We start from the raw sequence: 24,111 nt of genomic DNA, 5'->3' as shown, positions 1-24,111 counted from the left end.
ATTGAAACTGTTCTTAGCACTCTTTAGTTAAATATGCATATTTTCCTTCAAATACTTACTAACATTTCATAAATCAACTTACAAAAGAATTAAGATGTGAGATGCCTAATTCATCACTTTATTTCAACTCACTTGTTGAATTAAACTGTTAAAAAGAAATAGTTACTTAAATGAGCCTTCCATCCATTAAGCTTACTAAATGTATAAATAGTAAATAAGGGCAATATTGATGCCTGTCCTCTTATCTCCTATGGTAAATTAGAACATGAAATAGCAATGAAAAAATTGCTCTAAATTATATAATCAATGTTTGTTGTAAGAAGTAGGAATGTGGACAGTGGTTCTTGAAATGGATCTAACTGTACGGAAGAGCTGAAACTTAATCAAACATGTAACACTACTGTGTGTCACCTGACACCAGTAAAGAAAACTTAGTTATATTTCAGTAGAGAAGAGTACAGCATTAAAAGCACTTGTAAAACCTGATAATTCAACATTGATTATTTTGAACCAATGTTTCATTCATATAAAACCTGCCTTTTGAACACTATTTTCAAGCAATTGTTTTCACTTAGTTAACATTTTGGTGTTTTTTTTAACAATTAATAGCTTGGAAAGTCTTGTTAGTTGTATTTTAACTTTAAATGAGAAAATAAAAAATATACAGTTCTCTGTAATAGATTTAAACAAACAAATGTGACTCAAGGATGCTTTTAAAGTAAAAACAAATACCATACTTAGAATGGCAAAAACTCAGGCAAATTCAGTGTCAACAGAGATTTGAAAGTAAGCATGCGAGTCAAATACTTCAGATCACTTCTGTTTCCATTATTTTCAGCTACTTCATACAAACTGATATTACAATAATCTCAAGTCACTCCTGATTATATATGAATGTCACTTAGCTTTATTTGTCTTCAGTGTTTTTGACATACAGCACAAAACAGATTCTCCTGCGTTTTATTTTTCCCATCTATTATTATCATTAGTAATGCAAAGATGCTAAAAAATTACTTAAGTTCCCTTTACTTTCTGTCTTTCTACGTTCTCTTTCAAGAACCTTTTGTAGAAGCAAATGCTTATTTTTATTTTTCTTTAATGACAAAGAGGGACTTTTCACAGGTGATGGGCTTGAATTTGAGAATGAGGACCATGTCCTGGTTTGAGAGTCTGTGTCACTTTTTGGTGTTGATAAACTGACATGTGAAGTTTCACTAGAAGATATACTTGGTCTGGATAATTTTGTAGATGGAGAGTTATCAACTGAAAGAATAGAACTAGACAAAAACGATGATATTTGGCCATCAGGTGTCAGTAGTGTTGATTTTCTAGATAAAAAATAAATAATTACATGTTATTCAGGGTTGAAACATTAAATAGAGAAAATTCATATTACACTATAATTCATCATTTATTTAATTAAAGTTATTTATCTAAAAGAAGAAAAAGTTTTTGAATAAAACAAATATCTCACTATCTCGATTCATTCCAAATACTCCGATCATACTTTGATAAATTACTGATTGAATACCATACCACTACATATAATAGCTGAGTTTTCACCTGTCTATCCATTAGGTAAACAGAAACTTAGTTTCTGAGCACCCTGGATTGTCTTTTAGGCTTTATATTCTTTGAGGCTTGAAAGATATTAAGCCTAATTTCCTGCCACAAATTTTGATTTGTCTGTCTAGTGCAAACTTACTGAGTAACTGACTGAACCAAGTTTAATAGAATAAATCAGATGGACTTCCCAGAGATGAAGTTTAATTAGATATGCATAAAACAAATGCTTTCAGTTTTGAAATAATTTTAATGTTACTTCTTCAATGTCATGATTGATGGTTTAACAAATCGAAAAGTTTGTAGAAAAAAATGTAAAGCTAACACTATGGAAAAGTGATATTTAACACTATTCATAGTAGATGATGACTTTGCATTGGATAAACAGTTCATGTGCTACAACTCAAAATACTGTAAGGGGATAACAACCTGCCCCACTTGCAGACTGATAACCAATGTAATGCTAGTTTGACTAACTTGCATAATAAAGCAATGCTGCCTTCCCACAGCCAATCTCACTAAGGTACTTATTCAGCCATGTTATGTTTATTCCTTACTTGAAGAGTCTTAGACTGCTGACAGACACTGGAATTTTATGTTTAGGAAATGCAGCTACATTATTTTAAAACTGGTCAGAACATAGTTACATCATGATGCAGTTACATGCTCACAAATGAAGTTTACAAAAGAAAACACACACAAACATGAGCTTTCGTTGTTATCTGTCCAAATATGATATTATTCAGAAGAGTTCCAGTTAAGAGAATAAATATGCAAGTAAAATTAGGTCTAACCTAAAATATTTCACTGTAACATGGTGTGTTAGTTCTTGACAAATTGGTCACACAATTTACTTCAACATCAACAATTCAGACTAATTATGTATTTGAGTTTGAAAAAAAAGATTCAACTACCTCATCATATACAATGTTGAATTTTGAAAAACATGCCTTAAAATAATGAAAAGTTTTTTTTCATTTGACTACATTTTAAAATTTCTTGATAAAGACAATTTAACAGAAGCATTTTAGCAAGCCAGTACAAATCTTGTCCAACAAGGTAGTACAGACAGAAACACTTCTTACTAGATAAACAGCTTGTGTTTCACCTTTTCTTAATAATAAAAAACAAACACTTTGGCATTTGTGGAATTTATTTTCATTCTCCCTGTAATTAAAACAAATTTTAATTGAGAAATATAAATTGGTGAGTTTGACAATCAACAATGTAGAGAAAATTACTGTATTTCCTGGCATCAAAGATGTTACTTTTTCCCCAAAATAAGTCTCAAAGTTTCACCCTACATCTCTAGGTCAAAGGATACATTGCTCATAGGCCTAAACCTAAGCCTAGAGGAAGTGTTTCGATACTAGACAGTAATCCAAGCTCCTCTATATAACCCAGAATGAATTGTATATATTTCTTACTATTAAATAACAAATAAATAAACAAGAACAGGTCACTGTACCTATGGTGCTGTAATATCAACACTTTTTTTAACTCCTCAGGCTAAGAATAATGTTATTACTGGTAATAATACAGATATTCCAGTTGTAATATGTATGTATCTTTTTTAATTCTCTTAAACATCTGGTTGCTTTTGAGTCAATCAGTATTGGTATTACAATGCATACTATTTCATTGTACATCCACTGATTAATTACTGGGTTCAGCTGATGCTCACCTTGTGAGAGATGAGGTCCTATGAAATGGTTACTGACACATGTATGATTTCTTGATTTTAAAACTCTTAAAGCATGTGAAATTATTTCATATTGTACAACAGAACATTAGTTTACAGTTTATGGTTTGTAGCACTTTACCCAATGATGATAATATTCTTACTCTTACGATGTTAATTTTTCACTATTAGTTGAAAATTAGAAATGAAGAAATGTCCATATATTAATATAAGTCAGAAATATAATGAAAATATTCTGATTTATTTTAGGAATACACAAGTATTCTGATAGTTTCTTTTGATACAAAACTGTTGTGTTCACGACTTTCAGAATCTAACCCTGTCTTAATAGTTGGTGTTTATCTGTTATTCATTATCTGTATTAGTTGTTCTTAATTCTGAAGGTACAGGATAAAGGGACAGTAACCAGTCAATATCACTCACTTCCAACAGTCATTCTTATGGCTTAACTGTGTCTACAAAGTGCACAATACAACTTTGTTAATGGTACTGAAAGACAAACCAGTGAACTTGAAATCTGACAATTAAATATTTGAAGATGAGGAGAAAGAGGTCATACTGGCCCCTAAAAATAACTACTGCTCTGTTTCACAGAATCACAAAATACTATCTAGTCATCATAGTTCCCCAAAGAGTTGATTGTGTGAAGAGAAATGTAGACAGATGTTCTTTTTAAATTTCTGATAAACTTTATTCTGACCACCATCTCAGAATCATGCCAAATTTTGTCAAATACTATGCTGTAGAATTCAGATAGTAAGTTAGTGGATATTACAGTTGTTAGTGAAAAAAAAAACCTTTAAAATTTCACGTCAACCTTAAAATTTACCAACGAGTTTGTTTACAGATTTTTTTCAATAGCTGAAAAGATACGTATAAGAATTAGAAAGTAACATATGTAAAATTTTTTTTTACCTTTCATAAGGAGAAAGTGATGAAAGGTTCAGTCCAGCATTGATATCTTTCCGTTTTCGTTTAGACTTTTTTAAATGTGGTGTAGAACAAATTTGTCTTCGTTCAAGAAAATGTTGTGGGATAACAGGTTTTCGTCCACCATTCCTACTAGTTGTTTTCTTACAACTCAAACAATGAACAACCTGTTAATGATGATACCATAAAAAAATACCACAATCACTGGTTAACATTTTTAAAAATGTTTGTAGACAAACAGAACTGGTCTTGTAATTGCTTTAGTCACAATTAGGTAAAGCACAGAAGTACAGTTTTAGAATAAAAAATGCATAGTAAACTTGATGCAAAACAAAGTGTTTGATAAGGAACTAAATTTAAAAGGCAATTAAACAAGAATTTAATCAAAATAAATTTCAAGTGCTAAACAAAACTGATTTAATGTGAAACAGCTCAGTGAGCATTTTAAACAACTTTTATATATTAAAATATTTTGTATTCAAGAAAGCATGCTAGTAAATGCTGCAAATTCCTACAGATTCATATTTGGTTTGGTTTGAATTTCGCGCAAAGCTTCACAAGGGCTGTCTGTGCTAGCCATCCCTAATTTAGCAGTGTAAGACTAGAGGGAAGGCAACTTGTCATCATCACCCACCACCAACTCTTGGGCTACTCTTTTACCAACAAATAGTGGAATTGACCGTCACATCATAATACTCCCATGGCTGAAAGGATAAGCATGTTTGGTGCAACAGGGATTCGAACCCAGAACCCTCAGATTATGGGTCGAGTGCCTTAACCACCTGGCCATACTGGGTCAAATTTATATTTAAAGCAAACTAATATCATTAGCACATGTATCGTCTTACATCATGAAGTTCCTAGCATAAAGTTAAAATAAAGATCCCATTTTCAGGAGGACTTTTGAGAAATGCAATGTGTACCAAAAAAATTATTCTAAACTTTTTCTATTTTATAATCAGGATATTATGATAAAATAGTTTTCAAAAATATCCAGGTGTACCATAGCACAGATAGTTTCTGAATGACAAAATGATAATCAATGTTTTTAAATGTCTTTTATTACATTAACCCTTAAGTGGCAACTACCATCAACTGATGCTGTTACGTACAACATTCCTGCAGCTTAAGAATTCAAAATGCATAAAAATATCAACTAATGTGATATATTTAATCAAAAAGTATAACAGGTTTATTTCCTTTGTCATGCTCATATTTTTATAATGCTCAAAAACTATCACATGATTGTTCTCAGGTCAACTATAATGCTCAATATTCATGCTGATTTCTTCAAAAGGTTTATTTTTATTATTTATTAGCAGTGTTATAGCAGCTCACAGAATGGCTTTGAGTGTTTTTTTTTTGCTTTTGTTTTTTAAAGTACAAACCTTTAGCTCAGAGTTCTGTCATCTCTTAATTAATTAAGAGTTTTCATTACAGTTTTGGAATCAAAAGGTCAAACCCTATCAATTAATATTAATAAATGTTCATTTGGTATTTTAACACATATATTATACCTACTTGGTTTTAAAACATAAAGAACAATAAATGTTTATTACTACAAAATATCTTTTATCCTTTGTACAGTTGAAAAGAGAAGAAAATTTGTGTCAGATCGTCTGCACATTGTTTTCTACACATGATGCAGTTTTGTAATCATATGTCTATTCAGTCTATTTCAAGCCAGCAACTGATAGCGGTGTTTAGAAACAAAATGATCCAAGCCTGTATTGATGCCAACATTATTTATAATTGTCACTCATATTTACCTCCTGTATTCTGTATTGAAACAAGTCTGTTGATAAATATATAAGTGCACAGCAACTTTCTGAACACCCTGTACTTCTTGACTTAGAATACAGTGAAAAGGCTCTAAAGTGCTATTTAAAGTAACTTTCAGAATGCACACGTTTGTTTCTGATATATCATTTTTCTGTGTAGTTTCTACTAAAAATGGGGTGATTAAAGAATTATTTTGAAGAACTAAGTGAAGAGTAGGTTGATTTTGGACGTACAGACAAAGTTGTCTTAATTAAATACTAAAATTTTGGTTAAAATTCAACAGTGGTTTCCCATCATTTTTGAAGGGTTATAATCTGAGCACAGAATAAGAATGAAGTAACACATACACATAAAAGTGGTTTAAATAAATAATATTACATTTCAGCTTCCATTTTCATAATATTCATCTAATCTAGCAAGGTACTTCTGTAGAAACAGCCTCTCCTAACAGATTATTTGTGTATTTCAGAACACAGTCATTTAATATATACATTAATTAAGCTATAATCCACTATAGAAAGGTGTTGATCGATGTCCTACATGTGAAAAACAGCCCCAAGAAAATTGAGTACCAGATAAATAAAGATCCTTGCAGAAATTTCATGTAACATAATTTGTTTAATAAGCCGACAATACGAAACAATGAGAAATATGCAAGACTTACTATTTTGTTTGTGCTCTTTCTGAAAGAGTCAAGGTGTCTTCTGTCTTTTAATTTAATGCTTTCAGGATTATCTCTGTCTTTTTTCAAAAGCTTCCGAAGATGTTTTGTCAACTTGGGACGAGGTTTGATTCTGACCACATGACTTCCAGGAAACCAAACTGATCCACAGTGTGGACAAATGTGTTCATTTTTTATTTGCTGTTTCTTCTCTTCTTTATTTAAAAGCTCTTGAAATTTATAACTAAACAAAAAGATACTACATAATTACTGTACAAAATATACAAGGTAAACATTAAATCACAACTTAATAAATTTTCATTTTAGTATATGATTATTACAAATTAATAAATTACTGATTTAATATACCTCATATTCCACATCCTTAAAATGTGATTACCTTGGTAGAAGAAATAAAAAAATTGAGAAATCAAACATACCAAAACAATAATAAAGCTGTACTACGTACATAATAATATTAATGTAGATTGTATACGTACATATACATGTTTTATCAACCTTCCTTTCTTACACTCCACATACCCAAACCTGTAACTATCAGTAACCTAGGGCCCAATATTACTAATAAGCACTTGATTTGCATAGCTCTAGATCTTCTGCTTTTAGATGCTGTGACAAGAGTAATGCATTTATAAAAAATGTTTTTTTTTCTAGCATTATTTATTTGTTACATAGTTTCTGTCATCTTTACTATAAGAAGCAAAAACCTTTCAGTTGGCATTTCTGATTTTAAGGAAATACACTACCAACTGTAAGCAATGCAATATTTACAGGTTGTTGTGCAGAGTGTTTGAAAGAAGGGGGATTCTTATTTCCGATATCAAAAGCCAACAAATATTGTGTAAAACAGCCTCAGACTTCCAATTATAAAGTATCAACAGAAATCACTGAATGTGACAATTTCAAGCTGAAAAATCATTAGACGAACAAGGAAAAACATTAAATACCATACGCAACTGTACTATAACTAAACAAACATAATTTATTTGACGTCACATAATCATCACACGTACGTTTGCGAGACCTTATTATCAAGTGGAAAAAATATACAATCCATGCCTCAACAAAAGGAATTATTTTAAAACTTCTGCCATTACTTCTGTCCTAAAAGTCTTATTTTAATTTTTTCAATATAACTCATTATATTTGGTAAGTGCATTTAAATAAGATATGATAAAACTCAAGAGTGTAAGTCCTATATCTGTCATGCCCGAGAAAAGAATGTCTACCATATAAAACCAACAGTTATTGAGTTTCTTTACAATGACTTCTACTATAATTTTATGATCTTACATAGGCAATGACTTTATAATATCTCTATAAACTTAATGACAAACAAAACAAAATAAAAGCACCATTAATACTCAGCACAACTGTGTTTGAAATGTACTAATTAATTGACTCTTTACTAACACAAAATCATCTTGTTTCATTTCCATAAATAACTTATGGGCCAAGGAATTTTTAAATGAAACTAATGGAGCTTGAGGTTTATGACTAGTATTACATCTATTGGCAACATGGTCCCAAATCTATTATAGTCTCAATGACAAAAATTATTCTAAAAATTCTGTATGGCTAAAGAATCTTACTAAAATGTGCACATTGTGCATGTCAGTATCTATGTAACTATAACTCCTGTACCATCTACTGAATGGCACCACAAACAAACATCCAAAATAAAAAAAATTACCACTTTGGGTATTCAAAATTCAAACAATCAGAAAACTAACTACAGTATATGCAACAAGCATGCTTTTATATTAGAACACAATTCTAATTAAAAGTACACTCCTCACAACAGTAACATTACACCCACTAGGACTGTACATGAGGGTTTGATTATATCTTTTTGATTCAAATTTTAAATAAGTACCGAGAAACTTGAGTTCTTAAAACTATTATTTTTTTTCAATAAATGGTACCACTTTCAATATACAAAAACACTACAGATTACATTAATGAAATATATGAAAATTTTGAGCTCTCTACATTGAACCATTTTGATGTAATAAGTTACATATGATTTAAGAGCACAATCCACACACGTTTCCAATGCAGTACTTCCAAGAATTTTTTTCTTCTGAAAGATGTTTACCTTTCATTAGTTTTTAATGAGGTGTTAATACTACAATTAGTAATTACTAGTACAAACAGCTGCCCTTAGGGCAGTGTTTTTTTCTAGTTCTCTTAATGCTGGTCCATGTCCTAAATAGGCACTAACCACCTAATATCTCTGATAAGACTGATTTTAGAAAGGATGCAGTTTTCAGCCAATATCTTTTTATGCTTTCATTAGCTTTTATGTGTCTCCCACATGTATAATAAATAAGTTGAAATAAATAATTCATATAATCCGTCATAAAACTTTTCTCTATACAATAGAACAAACTACCAAAAAAATGGGACTGTCCTGATAAAACTAAGATGTCTGGTTACCATGTTCCAACAGTAATAATTAAAGGAACCATACCTACTTATTTTCATATTATAAAATATACAAAGAGTCATATATTTTAAGGATTTTGCATTATACCTTTAGGAGGTGTTTAAGGTCAAACTAACATTAAATTTAAATACAAAATAGAGGAAGCAGAGAATATTTACTAAGTAAAAGATAGACTAATGTAATTATAACTAAAATAGCAGATGGCAGATCATTTATCATTCAGACAATTTCTTAACTTTTGGCTTAGCTATTAATCTTAAAGTAATAGCCCTTAGTTTTCATAGCAATTCTGTTTCTGAATAATGCGTCCTTTAACAGTGTCTCTGTACAACATATGAAAACTGACACATTTTAACACTAAGTCAATAGAAATGACAAACAATAAATTTCACATGGTTTGTTGCACTTTATGACAGGGCACATATCCAACTGCAAAAAGTTATGTCTCATACTCTAGTTCTTCAAACTATTCTTTCACTATGAATACAATCAACAAAAAGAAGCCCACTGTAATCCTTCTCATCAGATTACACATTAAAGTTTAAATATGTTTGAGCTAACAATAAGCACACATATCACCATCAATACAACTATTCTAGATGTTGGTAAATAATAACAAATAATTCTGAATAACTTCCATCAATTTTTAGTTCTGTCAAGTTCCACAGAAAGCAAGATCAACCCCTTCACCCATCTTCATAACTCATACATTTTAAACAAGATATCATTATAGATGCCCACCTCCACAGCCCATACACTATGAACAAGGTATCATTAGAGCAGGCTATCTTTAGACTCCTTCAAATCTAACACTCATGTGATCAAAGTCTTACCTTTAGATTACGTCTTACCTTACTGAAATATATGTATGTTAAAGCTGGACAATTAGTGAAATTTGATAAGCAATTAACTGTTAGGCTGATTAACTGACTACACACAACTAATTAATTATTCTCATGAAATTTGATAGCCTGAATAATTGAAAATAATAATAATTAGTAACATTCACTTGATTGGTTGATTACATTCTTCAATTGTTACACTAAATGATAAGCCTTAACTGCTTTGAAATAACCAGAAACAACAGTGGTAAACCACCATGGTTACATGGAATAGTCAAAAAAGAGTAATAACTGGAAGCACTAGTTTTAATTATTTTCCAGACATCATTCACTTTAAATTGCAATTTTGATTAATTAAGTTAATCACACAGCTTTTTATTCTGACACCTTTCTCAATAGTTTTCTAGCAAGTCATAAGAGGTCCTTCCTTCATGCTTATCTAAGGTAGCATAGAATTGCATACAGCAAAACAGATCTTGATGTTTTGTGATCCTGTATATGGTAAAAGTAACACACTGTCAATACATACAGAACTTTTCCCACCATTGTACATGAACAGTGCTTATTTGAGATAATAATTCCCCTACATCAATAACATTATAGTACTATTAAATATACAGCAGTAAAATAATAACATAGTGCAAATTTTACACCTTTTTTGTATGTTAAGATATTTCATAACTGTTATGGTGTGTTTTAAAGTAGGTGAAATACCCTGTAGTTTAAAAATTAATTTCCATGTTTACAGTATAGTATTTTCATCTACAGCTTTTATACAGATCTGACAGTCACTATAAATTGTATGCAGTTGTAATTTCTACAAAAATTAACATTTCTTTTTAAGTTTTTGTGCTTGTACGAAAAATGAAAATAAATTAATACTGAACATAAATATGTTAATATTTTACTTTCCTCAAATTGCATTTGAGAACATATAATTCACACCTCCACAATGTACTACATTAAACTGAATTGCTAAGTGACACAACATAATAACCTTCTATCAACAGGAGGGTGACATAACTCACTTGCACTGTACTCTCCATGAGCAGTTTCTATGAACCAAAAGCTTGTGTTTCTGAGACCAGAAGTGGATTAGTAGGATAAGCAGTTCTTTGAAGGTAAATATACATCTGAAATACTTTTTCAAGTAGAGAAAGATTTTAACTTCTGGACACACTTCTCATCTCTTCACAGAATAGCTGACCAGAATTTGATGTCAAGAAGATGGTATAGTGTCTAGAGTACAAAAAAAAATTAAAAAGGAGGGATCCTAGGGAGGAGGGGCATAATTCAATGAAAAACTGCATCCATCTCAAGAAGGGAAACACTCTTTGACCAATACAATAACAGATTATGCAGCCTAAAAGTAACAGTCTTTAGTTTTTGTAACAATTCTGTTCATAAGTGCACTTTTTAACAATGTAACGACATAAAACAATGTGAAAATAAACCAAGTAGAAACATTCTTACAGTGGACATTGAGTAGGAGAAAATGAGCATAACACTTTCAATTGTCCCCTACTTGATGCAGATTTTGTGATAAGAATAAACAAGCTGGATAAGTTTCTTGACCCATTTGTTCAAGTGGAAAGAGATATATCAAAAGAACCACATGAATCTTACAGCAGAAAAAGACAATGTTGGTTGTCTCTAAAGGGAAGTGTACAAATGAGATAACATAGTATTGGTTGCAAAGGGCAAAGAAGACAATCCAGATCTGAATAATCAAAAAGAGGAGAAAGGGGACAGTGGCATGTCCTGATGAAAAATGGATGTCCAAAGCTGACAAAAAAAAAGGGGGCCTCCAAGATGAAAGATGTAGAGGCTCACAGACTGCCAACAGATGGTTACCAACAGCTTTGGTAACCAGAAGCTCTATGTTTAAAAAAACATATAGGTAAAGGGTAAATCCACCAAGTAAACAAGTTGAGAAAGACCTTCAAGTGAATCACATATTGAATGGGAGTCATGACTGATTTGAAAATCTTGACAACCAATTGAAAAAGACAACTCCTAAAAGAGAAGAGAAGCTTCTGCAGAAGATGACTTCCAGGATGGAGCAAGAAGGAGTCAGTTGTCCATACTGTAGAGAAAATGCAGATCAAATGAATGAATCCTCAATGCAAAAGGTCTCAAGACCCAGTTGAAAACATAAAGGTATAATGGATTTATTATTATTTTAATACCTATGTTTGTTTCATTTCAATATATATTTAGAAATGTATGTAACTTATATTGTTAAATATGTATTGCACAAATTCTACCTTTTCTCTAAATTTGTAGAAGATTCTCAAGTGTACGAATCAACACTAGGTGTATATGTAATACCAGCAATTGACAGTATTTTTGCTAGGTGAAACTTTTTTGAGAATGTCTCCTAAAAACGTTATAAATTGACACACTAAGAGACGATTGTATAATGTCGTTGGTCAAATACAGTCAGTATACAATAAACCTTGTAAGCTGTAATTGTGTTTAAAGCTTATTAATAAAAAAACTACAGAATTTGACCAAGAACATTTATAGATTTTGAACTTCATAAACTGTTTAGCTTCAGACATTAATATTTCTACAAAGACATTAGATATCTTTCTTGGTAAAAAGTGAGCTTATAAACCACGAGGCCAACTAAGGATAGAGCTAGATATATTTCCTGTCAAGAGAAGTGTAACAATACCAATTCAGAATTAATTTGCTCATCATGGCCCTGGACTGTCAATAAAATATTCAGTAACAGACCAGATAGAAAACTCTTGTATGTAAACCAAATTTGTAATAGTTATTTGTTATAACCATTATTATAAATTGCCAAGTTATTTGGATGTTAAAATATATGTGTTAAGAAAGAAAACTGTGTGTATCAATCTTGTTGGTAAATATCACAAATTTAAGACACAGTGACATTTAATTAACTTTTAAGTTAAAATTAAAATTTCTGACTATTTGAAATAGTAATGCTTAATATATGGAACATAAAAAATCAGAGACTTGTCTGAGATAAATTATATGTAACAAGAGGTAGAATCCGTTCCTAAGAGAAAGGCCCCAAAAGAAAAATATGATCAGTGTGAACAAAAGGAAATAAGCAACGGATGGTCAGATGAACATCAACCTTGGTCACCCACAACTCAATAGAGAATAATTACCTAAAATTAAGATAGGCTTCCATCTTTAATCAAGTGGTGACAATAAATTGCTTCAAAGAGGACAGAACTAGTTTAGGTGGTCAATCCCTAGTCTTCTTGGAAAATAGAAACAGAGAAGAATAAAACACCAGAATAAGGTTGAGGACAGGTACCAATAAACAAAATGTCTGGAGGAGAGATGCAGCTTTCTCCAAGTGCAAAAGATACAAGGCATCTGAGAGGGGTGGAAAGAATATTGGAAAATAAGAAAGTGGAGAATGCAAGTGAGAAGACAGGGAAACCTTTGAAAGAGCACCTATGTGACCTAAGGAACCTCTGAAGGAGGTCCACAGCTGCACAAAGAAGAAGAGTCAATCTCCCAAAAGACCAGATTCAAGAGGCAGTTTCAAAAGCAATTCACTTTCTACTAGACCTGTGGCTCATGAGCTCCATGCAGCTATTTGCATAATTATATGGCTTTTTAAAAATATTCTCCCCCAAAATAAAAAAGTGTAAACTCTCATTTGTAAAAAGACTCAATCAGGCATACAGATGGAATGATATCTGACTTGTTTTATTTCTGTGAACATTTTTTTTTAATACAAGAGACAGGATACAGCTGAGATTCACATCAGTTTCCATTTTACATTCAAATTATGAAGCCTTTTTTCCCAACACAACAATCATCAATCTGTTAGAATTTAAATGAGAAATCCAATGAGGCCTCAAATGTGCTAAAACCCTATTAGGTGATTGGAAGTGCAGTGTAACATTAGGCTGACAGTTAGGGCATGTTTTAGTTTTCAAAATGTTTTGGTATTAGACAAAAAGAAAAAAGTTATTCAGGAAGGGAGAAAGATGAGAGCTTCAAAAACGGCAAGGAAAAGAATACGGGTGATCCTACAATGGCTCTATGTTGAGAAACTGACTGGGTTCCCATGAACTGAGAGGTGATAAGTGTTAATAAGCTGTCTCAGCTTGAATTTCCAAATTATTAAAAACTTACCAAATATCACATATCAAAGTAAAGGTGTTGAACAGTTTCCTGAAAAAAGCCTAACAGAGTCCAACTCCAGAAAGTAAAGCATCCTAAAAAGGCAAATAAACAAAACTACTACTCAAAAAGAAATTAAGGTTAGCATGGAGAACAGTAAAGCTGTTGGGAACCATGATGCAGAGCATTAGTAAGAAAACTAAAAATAATAATGAAGCTGAGCAAACACAAGACAAGGAGAAGCAAATATGGGAGGAAATAAAGTATGAGAAGAAAATGATTCCACTGCTGAAAGAAAAATTTCAAAGGATTTGAGAGTTAAAGGAAAGAAAAATTCTAACCACAAGCTATAGAATAAGTCTTGAGATCAGAAAGATGTGGCAATATGAATATCATCAACCTGTGTAGAAAGAGAGGAAAGTCAGGTAAGTAGTGGTGTTTGTTAGTGAATTAACTGACAGCCCCATTTACTTAACTTTTTCATTCTAGATCTGTAATTAACCATGACAGGGAGATATAGCTGTTATTCCAAAACAGGATGGGGGGGCCAGGGTCACTGTAAGGCTGTGTTTATTTAGAATCTCAGTGATTAATGCCATTTGTTAATCTCTTGCTTTGAATCCTGTTCACTTTCATATTACATGCTTGTGTTGCTGGTTGTTGCATTCTTTGTAATGTGGCCAAACCATTTAATTATTTGTTTTTCTGTTTTCAATGTTTTTGTTGTAATTTTAATGAATTGGTTTATGTGACACTTACTGATGTACACAATATATTAACTGACTAAATCACCCAGCTTCAATGGAAAGTAATGCAACAACATAGTCTATGAACCAGAAGAAATAACTAGCATCTGAGGAAGTATATCACATACCTGAGATACAACAGTAGTAAAAAATGAAGGTTGAGTTACCTGATCCTCATCGTGGTAAAAAAAATTGGATGCAAAGGTATGAAGTGGGAAGTTTTTTAAAAATTGTCCAAAGATGTGGGAGGCTTAGCAAAAGCTATAGAGGAAGAAGACTGTGAGTCCCCGAGATGAGAAACGGAAAATAAAACAACTAGTTGATGCTCAAAAATGATAACATTATTTACTTTCAAACATCCCCCAGTCACTACCAAAACAGTAGAAGAGAACTTCTGTTGAAAAGTGTCTGGACCTCAGGAAGTTGCAAACATTGGAAATGTGAATTCATAAGTTAGAAGAAATCCCTGAAATTGCTCTTTTTGTTGTTGTTGTTCAAAATAAGAAAATGAAGTTAAGAAAGATAATTTAAATGTTTACTGAAAGCTGAAAATAATAATTTCTATAATTCTTAGTGAAAGAAAAAAATGAACTGCATGCAGCAGTGTCAAGGAAAACAATAAGTTTTTGGCTTATAACACAAGGAGGATGTATCCTCTCCATACTGGTAAAGAGGTACAGTCTAGTGTTGATTGCATTACAGACTAGTACAATTTACATTATGAAATTCATGAGAGAGAGAGAGAGTTCAAAAGCTTTGTCAATGCCCAGACTCTTTAGCACTGATGCAAAGTATTACCCATCTGTTCTTTATAGAAGCAAGTAACATTTTCTGACATCTATGTTGTAAAGTACCATAAAACATTATCTAAAACTGCTTCACTGATATGAAGTCATATGTTAAATATTTTTCAACTTCTGAATGCATTATCATCTGTTTGCTCTTATTTCATTTACTATTCACAACAAAGTAATGAATAATGACAGGATTGAAAATGAAAAAATTTTTTAAATAAATTAAGTATTGAAGATAGGCACATTCCTAAAATAAATAAACAAGATAGCTACAAATAAAAAACCAGGTTGGTTTACAAAGAAAAGAAGAGATAAAACTAAAGTATTATAAATATAAAAAAGTTTAAAATTAAAAAGGATTACAAAAAATCAAGAGAGTTGGTCAAATGGGAGATTAGTAAATCACAAAATCTACATGAAAAAAGGTTGGTCAAAAATGTAAAAATTACTAGTAAGGGCTTTAAATAAATTAAGGGCAAGCAAAATGTTAAGATGGGAGTAGAATCTTTAAGAAATGATACAAGAAGACTAGTATCTGAAAATTATAGAATAGCTATGTTATTAAATTACACTTTTTCTTCAAGTTTTACTAATCAAAATGTAAGTAATATTCTTCATCCTGAACAGTTCTTGGATAGAAACTAGACTGAATAAGATGATCACATTAATTCTATGTGTCTTAACGAAAAATTGATAAGTTTAATGTGTCAGATATTTACCCACGGATTTTCAAGAAGGTCTAGGATTGGATACAGAACCAGTTACTATTACTTTTTCATAAGTCCGTAAACAGTGGACAGATGTCAAAAGATTAAAAGTTGACTAATGTTATTCCTCTTTTCAAGGAAAGTGATAAGAATTATTCCAGAAATTATATAACTAAGAATTTTACTTTAATATTGAGATATGTTCTTTGAAATCTGATAAAGATTAGTTGCAAAGTCATTTAACATAGTTTAAAATTTTATGAAACACATAAAAATAATGCCTTACTGATTTTTGATTCTTTGAAGAAGTTACTGCTTATGTAGATGAAGATATTAGTGTGATATTCGAGCATCTGTATTGTCAGAAGGAACTTGGCATGGTGTAACATGAAGAACTTATTAAAAAGTTTTCTCCATAGATATGTGGAATAGATTGGCTCATTTGATAGCAAACTGACTGAAAGGAAGAAATCAAAAGGTTGTTATAAATGAAATTCAATTAAACTGGATTAATGTCACAAGCAGGACACCTCAGAACTCAGTAGTAACACCTTCATTCATTTTAATCTAGATCAACAATGCAGATAAAGGAATGTTCAATAAATTATTTAAGTTTGCTGGTAATATTAAACTTCTTTGTGTTGCTGGCTGTAAGGAGAAGAATGCTGTTTTATAAAGATATTGAATACAAGTCTAAAGAGGCTATGACATCATTGCATAAGTCATTGGTTTGGCCACATTTGAAATACTGTGTTCAATCCTGGGATCCTTATCTTATAAAGGACATTGAATTGTTGGAAATGGTTCTTAGGGCTTTCAGAACAATCCCTGTGATGAAAAGGTTGTCATACAAGGTTAGGTTAAGATCTACAAAACTGTTTTCTCTTGAAAAAAAAAAAAGAGTTAAAGAGGATTTCTAAAAGGAATTGATATTGTTAATATGAGTGTCTTCTTATAGTAAAGCCACATCGGGCTATCTGCTGAGTCCACCGAGGAGAATTGAACTCCTGATTTTGGCAATGTAAGTCTGTAGACTTGCCACTGTATCAGCAGGGGACAAATGTTGATATGAATAGATGATAAGACTGTTAAGATTATGGGTCACAAATATAAATTTTCTAAGAGTAGGAGTCATCTTCTGTTAAGACAATTGTTTTTTAACAGAGTGCTTGGTCTTTGGAATGGGTTGCATTCAGATATGGTAGATGCAGTTAATTTAAGGGAGTTTAAGGGAAGTTTGATAAATATTTGATTGATAAGGGCTAGCTTTGAGTTTGTACTTTTATTTCAGGGTTTAGTAGAGTGGACTGAATGGCCTAGTTGGACCAAAAGATCCCTCGTGGTCCTTAAATTATACGTTAGTTTAGTCTATACATTAAAACTGTACTATATCAATAACCACAGATGTATTCTTCTTGCACAAAGACAAAAACAATGCTCATAAAGAAAGAAAAGGGCCCAAGCAATTTTCTTGTATATCTCTAAGTAACTTTAACCCCATCACTGATAGCTTTGACATTGAAGAATTACATTCCCACTGGTACTAGTGAAGTTGACTTGTACAGTTGCTATTCCTACAGTACGATCCTATAGAACTTTTGCAACCTGTTCATCTATAGCTTGATGGTAATCCATGTTTCACTCTGTACTCAAGAATTTTAAAGGAACACCAGATATCTGCAGGAAAGCTAATTTTAACGGATGTTGATAAAATCATTTGCACTACAACTGATATCTTTTAGCTTATATAAGACATAAAAGAAACAAATCAACTTTTCAATACCCCTACAACCTTCACAGAACCTTATTTAGTATTGTACAAAGGGTTTGGTTACAATATACCAAACTGATTTTGTTGTAAACTGGCAAGAGAAAAATAAGAATTATAAATAGGTCAATACGAGTGTATTTTCTTTTACTTGTAAATCTAACACTTTTTTGCACATTTTTATGTGAACAGCCTTACCAACCAACAGTAATGGTTTTAAAATGCTGTTTGACCTGAATCTTTACTGTTTAAGGCACTTTTTGCACAAACAGTTTATTAGGGTTTTGTGCAATTCCTATTATGAGCCAGGATAAAATGAAATATACTATGTTACATTTTGCCGACTTCCAAAATGTCAAAAGATTATATATATAATACATATCTATTATTACACCCTTACTACAAAAATGATTTTTCATTTTTAGTCATTATATATTCGAGTAAACATCACTTTCTCACACTAATCCATAAAAAAATCTTGTGGTATGAAATCACAAATACTATACATCATTGACTTTTATTCAGTAAGCACATTCATCAAAGTTTCCTTAAAGTCTAAAGCTACAGTCTTGACAGAAACATTTATATCCTTCCTGTTGAAAGTCCAATGAAACCAAAACTACCTCTAATATTCCAAATGAACCAGTCTTATACAAGTTACACCACTTCACCCTTAACTTTCATGTTTATACACAACAAAAATTTGGACTTGTATTAGCTATTTTACTGACAACCAGTCACTTTAAGATTTTAGGTATTTAACAACAATCACACCTAAAATTCAAGTTCTAATCTTCTGAACAACACAGGCAAACAAAAAAAAACACTTCATATTTGTACACTTACTTTAAAAGGTCATATTTGTACAACAACCTTTGAAAAAAAGTAAAAACTTAAACCCACCATTTATCTTTCATGAAACTAACAAAACATTTGTAAAATACTGACCTCAAATACAACCAATGGCAGGTCATTCTGTAAGCTAATCATCCTGTCAAAATATAAACATGTCTTATCTGGAGTTTAACCTGTCACTATCATATCTTAAAACTGTGTGTTCTAATCTGATTGTCTTTAGAATATATCACAGGACTTTATCCTACTGATCTCCCAAACAATCTTGTGAGCTTCATTAAGATCCTCTCTTAAAATTACTTTCCTACAAGAAAATAAGTTACAAGATCTTAATCTATCATAATACAATAACCTTTTCATTGTAGTAGTATCTCCACTGTAGCCTGTAAAATAAGTCACTCATCACGTCTTAGATAGGGAAAACTAAACTTAGTATTCCAACTGAGGCCTATCCAGTGTCTTGTCTAGACACTAAACTTATATTCATATTTTCTATAAATACCTAAAATTATATTAAACTTCTCTATACTGAAACACATATTTGAATTTTTAACCCACTTACAAACTGTCAGCACTGTTGTATGTATGACAAAAAGAAAACAATTGTGTGTGTGTATATATATATATATATATATATATTGTATACTAAAAATTGCACACAACTAACTATATGTCATAACCAAGATATATTATTAAAAGTTTGATGTTCCCAAGCAAAACGTGAAAGAAATGTTGATAGCTTAATTTTCAGAGATTAACTACAACCACAACCAAAGCTTTTACAATTTAATAGATATGAAAACATAGTATTTGTTTTTGTTCAGTAAAAACTGTTAATTAGTGTCTGCTGACACATAAGTTATTGTTACTATTAGGTAATCAGATATGGGGAAGGAAAGTAGTCTAAAGTTAAGATAGTTTTAATTTTCTAACATTGTAATTAACTTATAAGTTATATGTAGGACATATAACTTTCAAGAGAGATATATAATTTCCTATGAAGGGTTGTTTGAGTTTACTTTTTGTCAAAGACACATATATACAAATAGTCTTGAGTATCCAAATGGTCCCCTGTTGTCCATTTGTTACAGTTATTATAAGATGCAAAGTGTCAGGAGTTAATTTCAAATAACATCAAACTATTATTTAAGCTAATCATAAAAAATTACACTCTAAATCTTTCTTTAACACTCAAATAATCATGTGAGGTCATTATGACTTAAAGAAATATCTGTAATTAATTAATATGTGATAGATGGTACTTTATTTAGCCCCAACCACAGTAGCTTCCTTAATTGTGTATCTGTTCACACTGCAGTCCTTATAGTTGTAGGTTTTTGTAAAGGTTTAGCTGTGATCATATTTACCAAATGTGACTACAGGTATTATAATTTTTTTGCAGGATCAGTTTATTTTCCCATGATTTTAGTTTACTTGCTTTTGTGTGCACTTTTTAGTTTATGATCAAAATATATTTATTCTATGTCTCTTCTTTTCTGACATTTCTCTGTTTAACCATTTGTTTTACTTCATGTGCATCTCCATATTACCATTTTGGCTTTTATTTTATACAGATGGCTAGGAAAGGACCTAATGCCACTGCAATACATTTTAATATAGTAAGCTGTAACCTAAGGATTTCATTATTCTATTTTGCTTACAAATAAGAATTTTAACAAAAAGGATTATAAGAGTTTCAGTTTCTTAATAATTTAAATATTGCCCCCAATGACCCCCATTGGGTCATAATGACCCCAACCAACTACATATGTTCCATTTAACTATACAACTAACTGAGGGGTAATGTGTAAATTTTTTTCACACTTACCCAATCCAGATTCTAAACCCTTAAAGACTAAATTTAATATACAGTAGTCAAATAACATGCTTCAACACAACAACAAAAACGTAAAATTATCAAATATAAATTTAAATTATAATGAATGAGTTCATCTCATACTATGAGTATGAAAGACTTTTATAATGAATTTCTAAAATACATTACTGTTTGCTGACAGTAAGTAGTGTCACATTTCCCTAACACTCAAACTGGTAATGAGTTAATAGAAGAATGATTCCATAGATAGGTTATCTTATATGAATAGGTTAAGATCTGCTCACATACTTTCTCTTGAAAATATTAAAAGAAAATTAAATGGTGATCTTACTGAAATTTACACAATTATCCAAAGGATTTACAGAATAAGGGTCTTTGAACTGTATCATGAAAAGAACATGACAAAAGGACATAAATCTAAAATACAGAAAAGACAGGTTACGGTCCAATGAATAAAGTTTTATTCTTCAACTGGGATATCTGGCTTACACAGTGAGTTGCCATCATCAGTCGTAGAGACCATTATTTTATAAAAGTTTAAAAGAGAAGAATCGGTGATTTCCTAAGAAGTAAATAGTGGGTTTAGGCCAAGTAAAATAAAAACATCTAGTATCCAGTTTTCAAAAAGAGGAAGAGGGAGGTTCTTTTTTTTAAATGACCACTTTTAAAGAAAGTGTGCACCCATTTCTTTCATGACTGTTAATTCTTTTTAAAGAGTTCATGTCAAACAGAAGTTTCATGACAAAAAAAAAGAAAAAGGGCAAAATGAATCAATTGTGTTAATCTCTTTTTTTGTATGATGAAAAAACGATAATTCAAAAGAAAAAATATTCCCAAATAAAGTACGTGGGGGGAAGTAGCTACAAATAATTAAGCAGGCAGGGATTATAAACATGCGTTTTTTACTTTGTTCTTGTTTTTCACTTTTCTCAAGATAACTTCAAATTTGAATGAAATGATCTAATGGTTTCTTGTTGTCCAAGTCTTATTTCATGGAAATATACAATACGCTTCCTTCAATAACTGACATTTCAGGCACAATGTTTTGTGCTCAAAGTAATACATATTACTAGTAATGGTACTTATTAATAATAATAATAATAGTAGTAGTAGCAATACTACTAAGTATTACTACCACTAGCCTGGTCATTAATTTTAAAACTTTAACAATAATATCAGTTATCTTTAAAGACTGACAGCTTCAAATATATTGATGATTAAAATTTTCTCGTAAACACTCACTTTTGTTATTTGTTTCAAACTCAGTTTCATATTAAGTGCAACTTGCAAATACTTGTAAAACATAACAAGTATAATGATGTATAAAGCGCGTTTTAAAAAGTTATACTTACAAATATAACCTTGAAATAACTGGAGAAAATGCAAGAGCAGAAGTTCCTGCATTTAAAAGATGCTTAACAGTTTTCTTGACTACACGAGAATCTCCATCCATTTTATTGTTTACAGGCTTAGCTGTTAATGTTAGATACGTAAACTTTAATTTGAGCTATTGACAAGATGATTTTGTAAAAGTAACAAGAATAGCAAAACTATGGTAAATTAAACGAAATTATTAAAATATTTCCCATACACGTTCATTTTGCTCTTATTCTTTGAGCATTTTTAAAAACAAGTATTTTATAGTATAATCACTAAGGAATTATATTTCATCAACGGATGAGGAATAAATTACGAAATGATGTACAAGTATACATAAAACACAAATATTAATGCTTAAAACTAACAAATATATACAAATATAATTACTCAAATCCATTCATGATGTGCTAAAAACACGTAGGTCTAAGAAGTCTTGATAAAACTGAAAGAGAAACCTTCATAACAAAGAAATTAGTGTTTAAAAGTATACGTAAATATACATAGATATATGACTGAATACAAAAAATTCACGGATTGTAATCTCGCATTTCTTTTCACTTAAGCTGGTTGTCTTCAAGACAAGCAACTGCCTTCAAACTACACTCAGTTTGGTAAAATTAAAGTCATATCATACCGCCCCTTGAGGCAATTACAGTGTTTTCAACAGTTGAAATTAAATATACTGGATTAGGTGGACAATGCACTAATCTGATATGCAGGCATACTATGCGCTATCTACTTTATTGTTTTATTCGCCTATTACAAGTATTTACATTTTTCTCAAAGCACGTGATCCAGAAACTCCTTAACTTCATTTTTTTAAAAGCCTTCGTTATTTTGTAACTGTTTGGAGATTTGACCTATTCCGCCCATGGAAGTGTTACTTTGATGTTGCACTCTGGGCAAAAGTGTCGATTGTAGTGCCCTTTAATAATAAATCAGGTGATATCTGTGACGGATTTACTATAATATATCTATTTCAATATCGATGTTTGTTTCAGTTAATTATATATTCAGAAATGCATGTCACTTATAATGTTAAATCCATATTGTGAAATTCACCCCTATTTACTAAAGTTGTAGAAAATCCTCGAGTGTAAGAATCAGTGATGTATATGTGTATGTTAATGCCAGTATATTTTTGCAAGTTGAAATTTCTAGAATCCCTTAATCTTATAAAAGTAACTAACGAAAAGCACCAAACGCCAGTATATTTATTTGTTTGTTACAGCTGGGCTGCTATAAACTTTCAAAACTATAATTTTGATTAATACTTGCTAATCGAAAACTTCAAATATTTAACCGGGAACGTTTATAGGTTTCGTACATTACAAACCGTTTAACTTCAGCTGATTAACATCGAACGTTAGTATTTTTACGAAGACATTATATTATACAACCACAGCTGTGAAAAACTCGCGCATAATCACCGAAGAACTAGTTAGATTCCGGTTAAGTGAATTGTACCAATACAAACTCAAAATTAATTCAGTCATCGTGAACCTTCGATAGGATATCAAGGAAGTTCTGTGTTAAATAGAAGAATCAATAATGTTTGTACGTTTGTAAAACTTTTGTATATAACTAATTATTTCTAGAAACCATTATTATAAATTATATTATTGTTTGTATATTAAAATGTATTAGTATTAAGAAAGGAGACTGTATGTATCAATCTTCTTCACAAATACCACACACTTTATACGTATTAATATTTAATTAACTTTTGAAATTAAATTACAGTTTGACTCATTTTCACTCAGTTTCAAATTGTAATATGTAACAATGCAATGCAGTCTCGTCTGAAATAAGTATAATACGTAGCATACATTAAAGTTATGGTATCTCTTAAGTTAAATGTGAATAATCGATCATGTGGCTAACGCTAGTCGCAGTGAGTAAACTCTGCACTTATAATTAAGTAATAATCGTTAGATTTAAGCATCACTACA

The 24,111-nt window shown here is 31.0% G+C and overlaps 1 protein-coding gene across 3 annotated transcripts; it reads right to left on the bottom strand.

The window, feature by feature from the left end:
• Positions 1 to 884: 884 nt before the first annotated feature.
• Positions 885 to 22,686, bottom strand: LOC143250788 (UPF0711 protein C18orf21 homolog). 3 transcript variants are annotated; one of them, XM_076501775.1, is made up of 4 exons: positions 22,547 to 22,686; positions 6,642 to 6,882; positions 4,181 to 4,362; positions 885 to 1,328 (listed from the first exon to the last, which is right to left on the bottom strand). In XM_076501775.1, the coding sequence occupies exons 1-4, from the start codon at positions 22,558 to 22,560 to the stop codon at positions 986 to 988; spliced, it is 780 nt and encodes a 259-aa protein (XP_076357890.1). In that variant the 5' UTR covers positions 22,561 to 22,686; the 3' UTR covers positions 885 to 985. The 3 variants fall into 3 exon arrangements, with proteins under 3 accessions (XP_076357890.1, XP_076357888.1, XP_076357889.1); XM_076501773.1 differs by lacking the exon at positions 22,547 to 22,686 and adding an exon at positions 22,132 to 22,416 and having other exon boundaries at positions 6,642 to 6,897; XM_076501774.1 differs by lacking the exon at positions 22,547 to 22,686 and adding an exon at positions 22,132 to 22,407.
• Between the last annotated feature and the right edge of the window lie 1,425 nt (positions 22,687 to 24,111).

Source organism: Tachypleus tridentatus, chromosome 5, assembly GCF_004210375.1.
Source record: "Tachypleus tridentatus isolate NWPU-2018 chromosome 5, ASM421037v1, whole genome shotgun sequence".
NCBI classification, from domain to species: domain Eukaryota; kingdom Metazoa; phylum Arthropoda; class Merostomata; order Xiphosura; family Limulidae; genus Tachypleus; species Tachypleus tridentatus.
The sequence above is the reverse complement of the archived record's forward strand: the minus strand, read 5'-3'. Positions and strand labels throughout refer to the sequence as shown.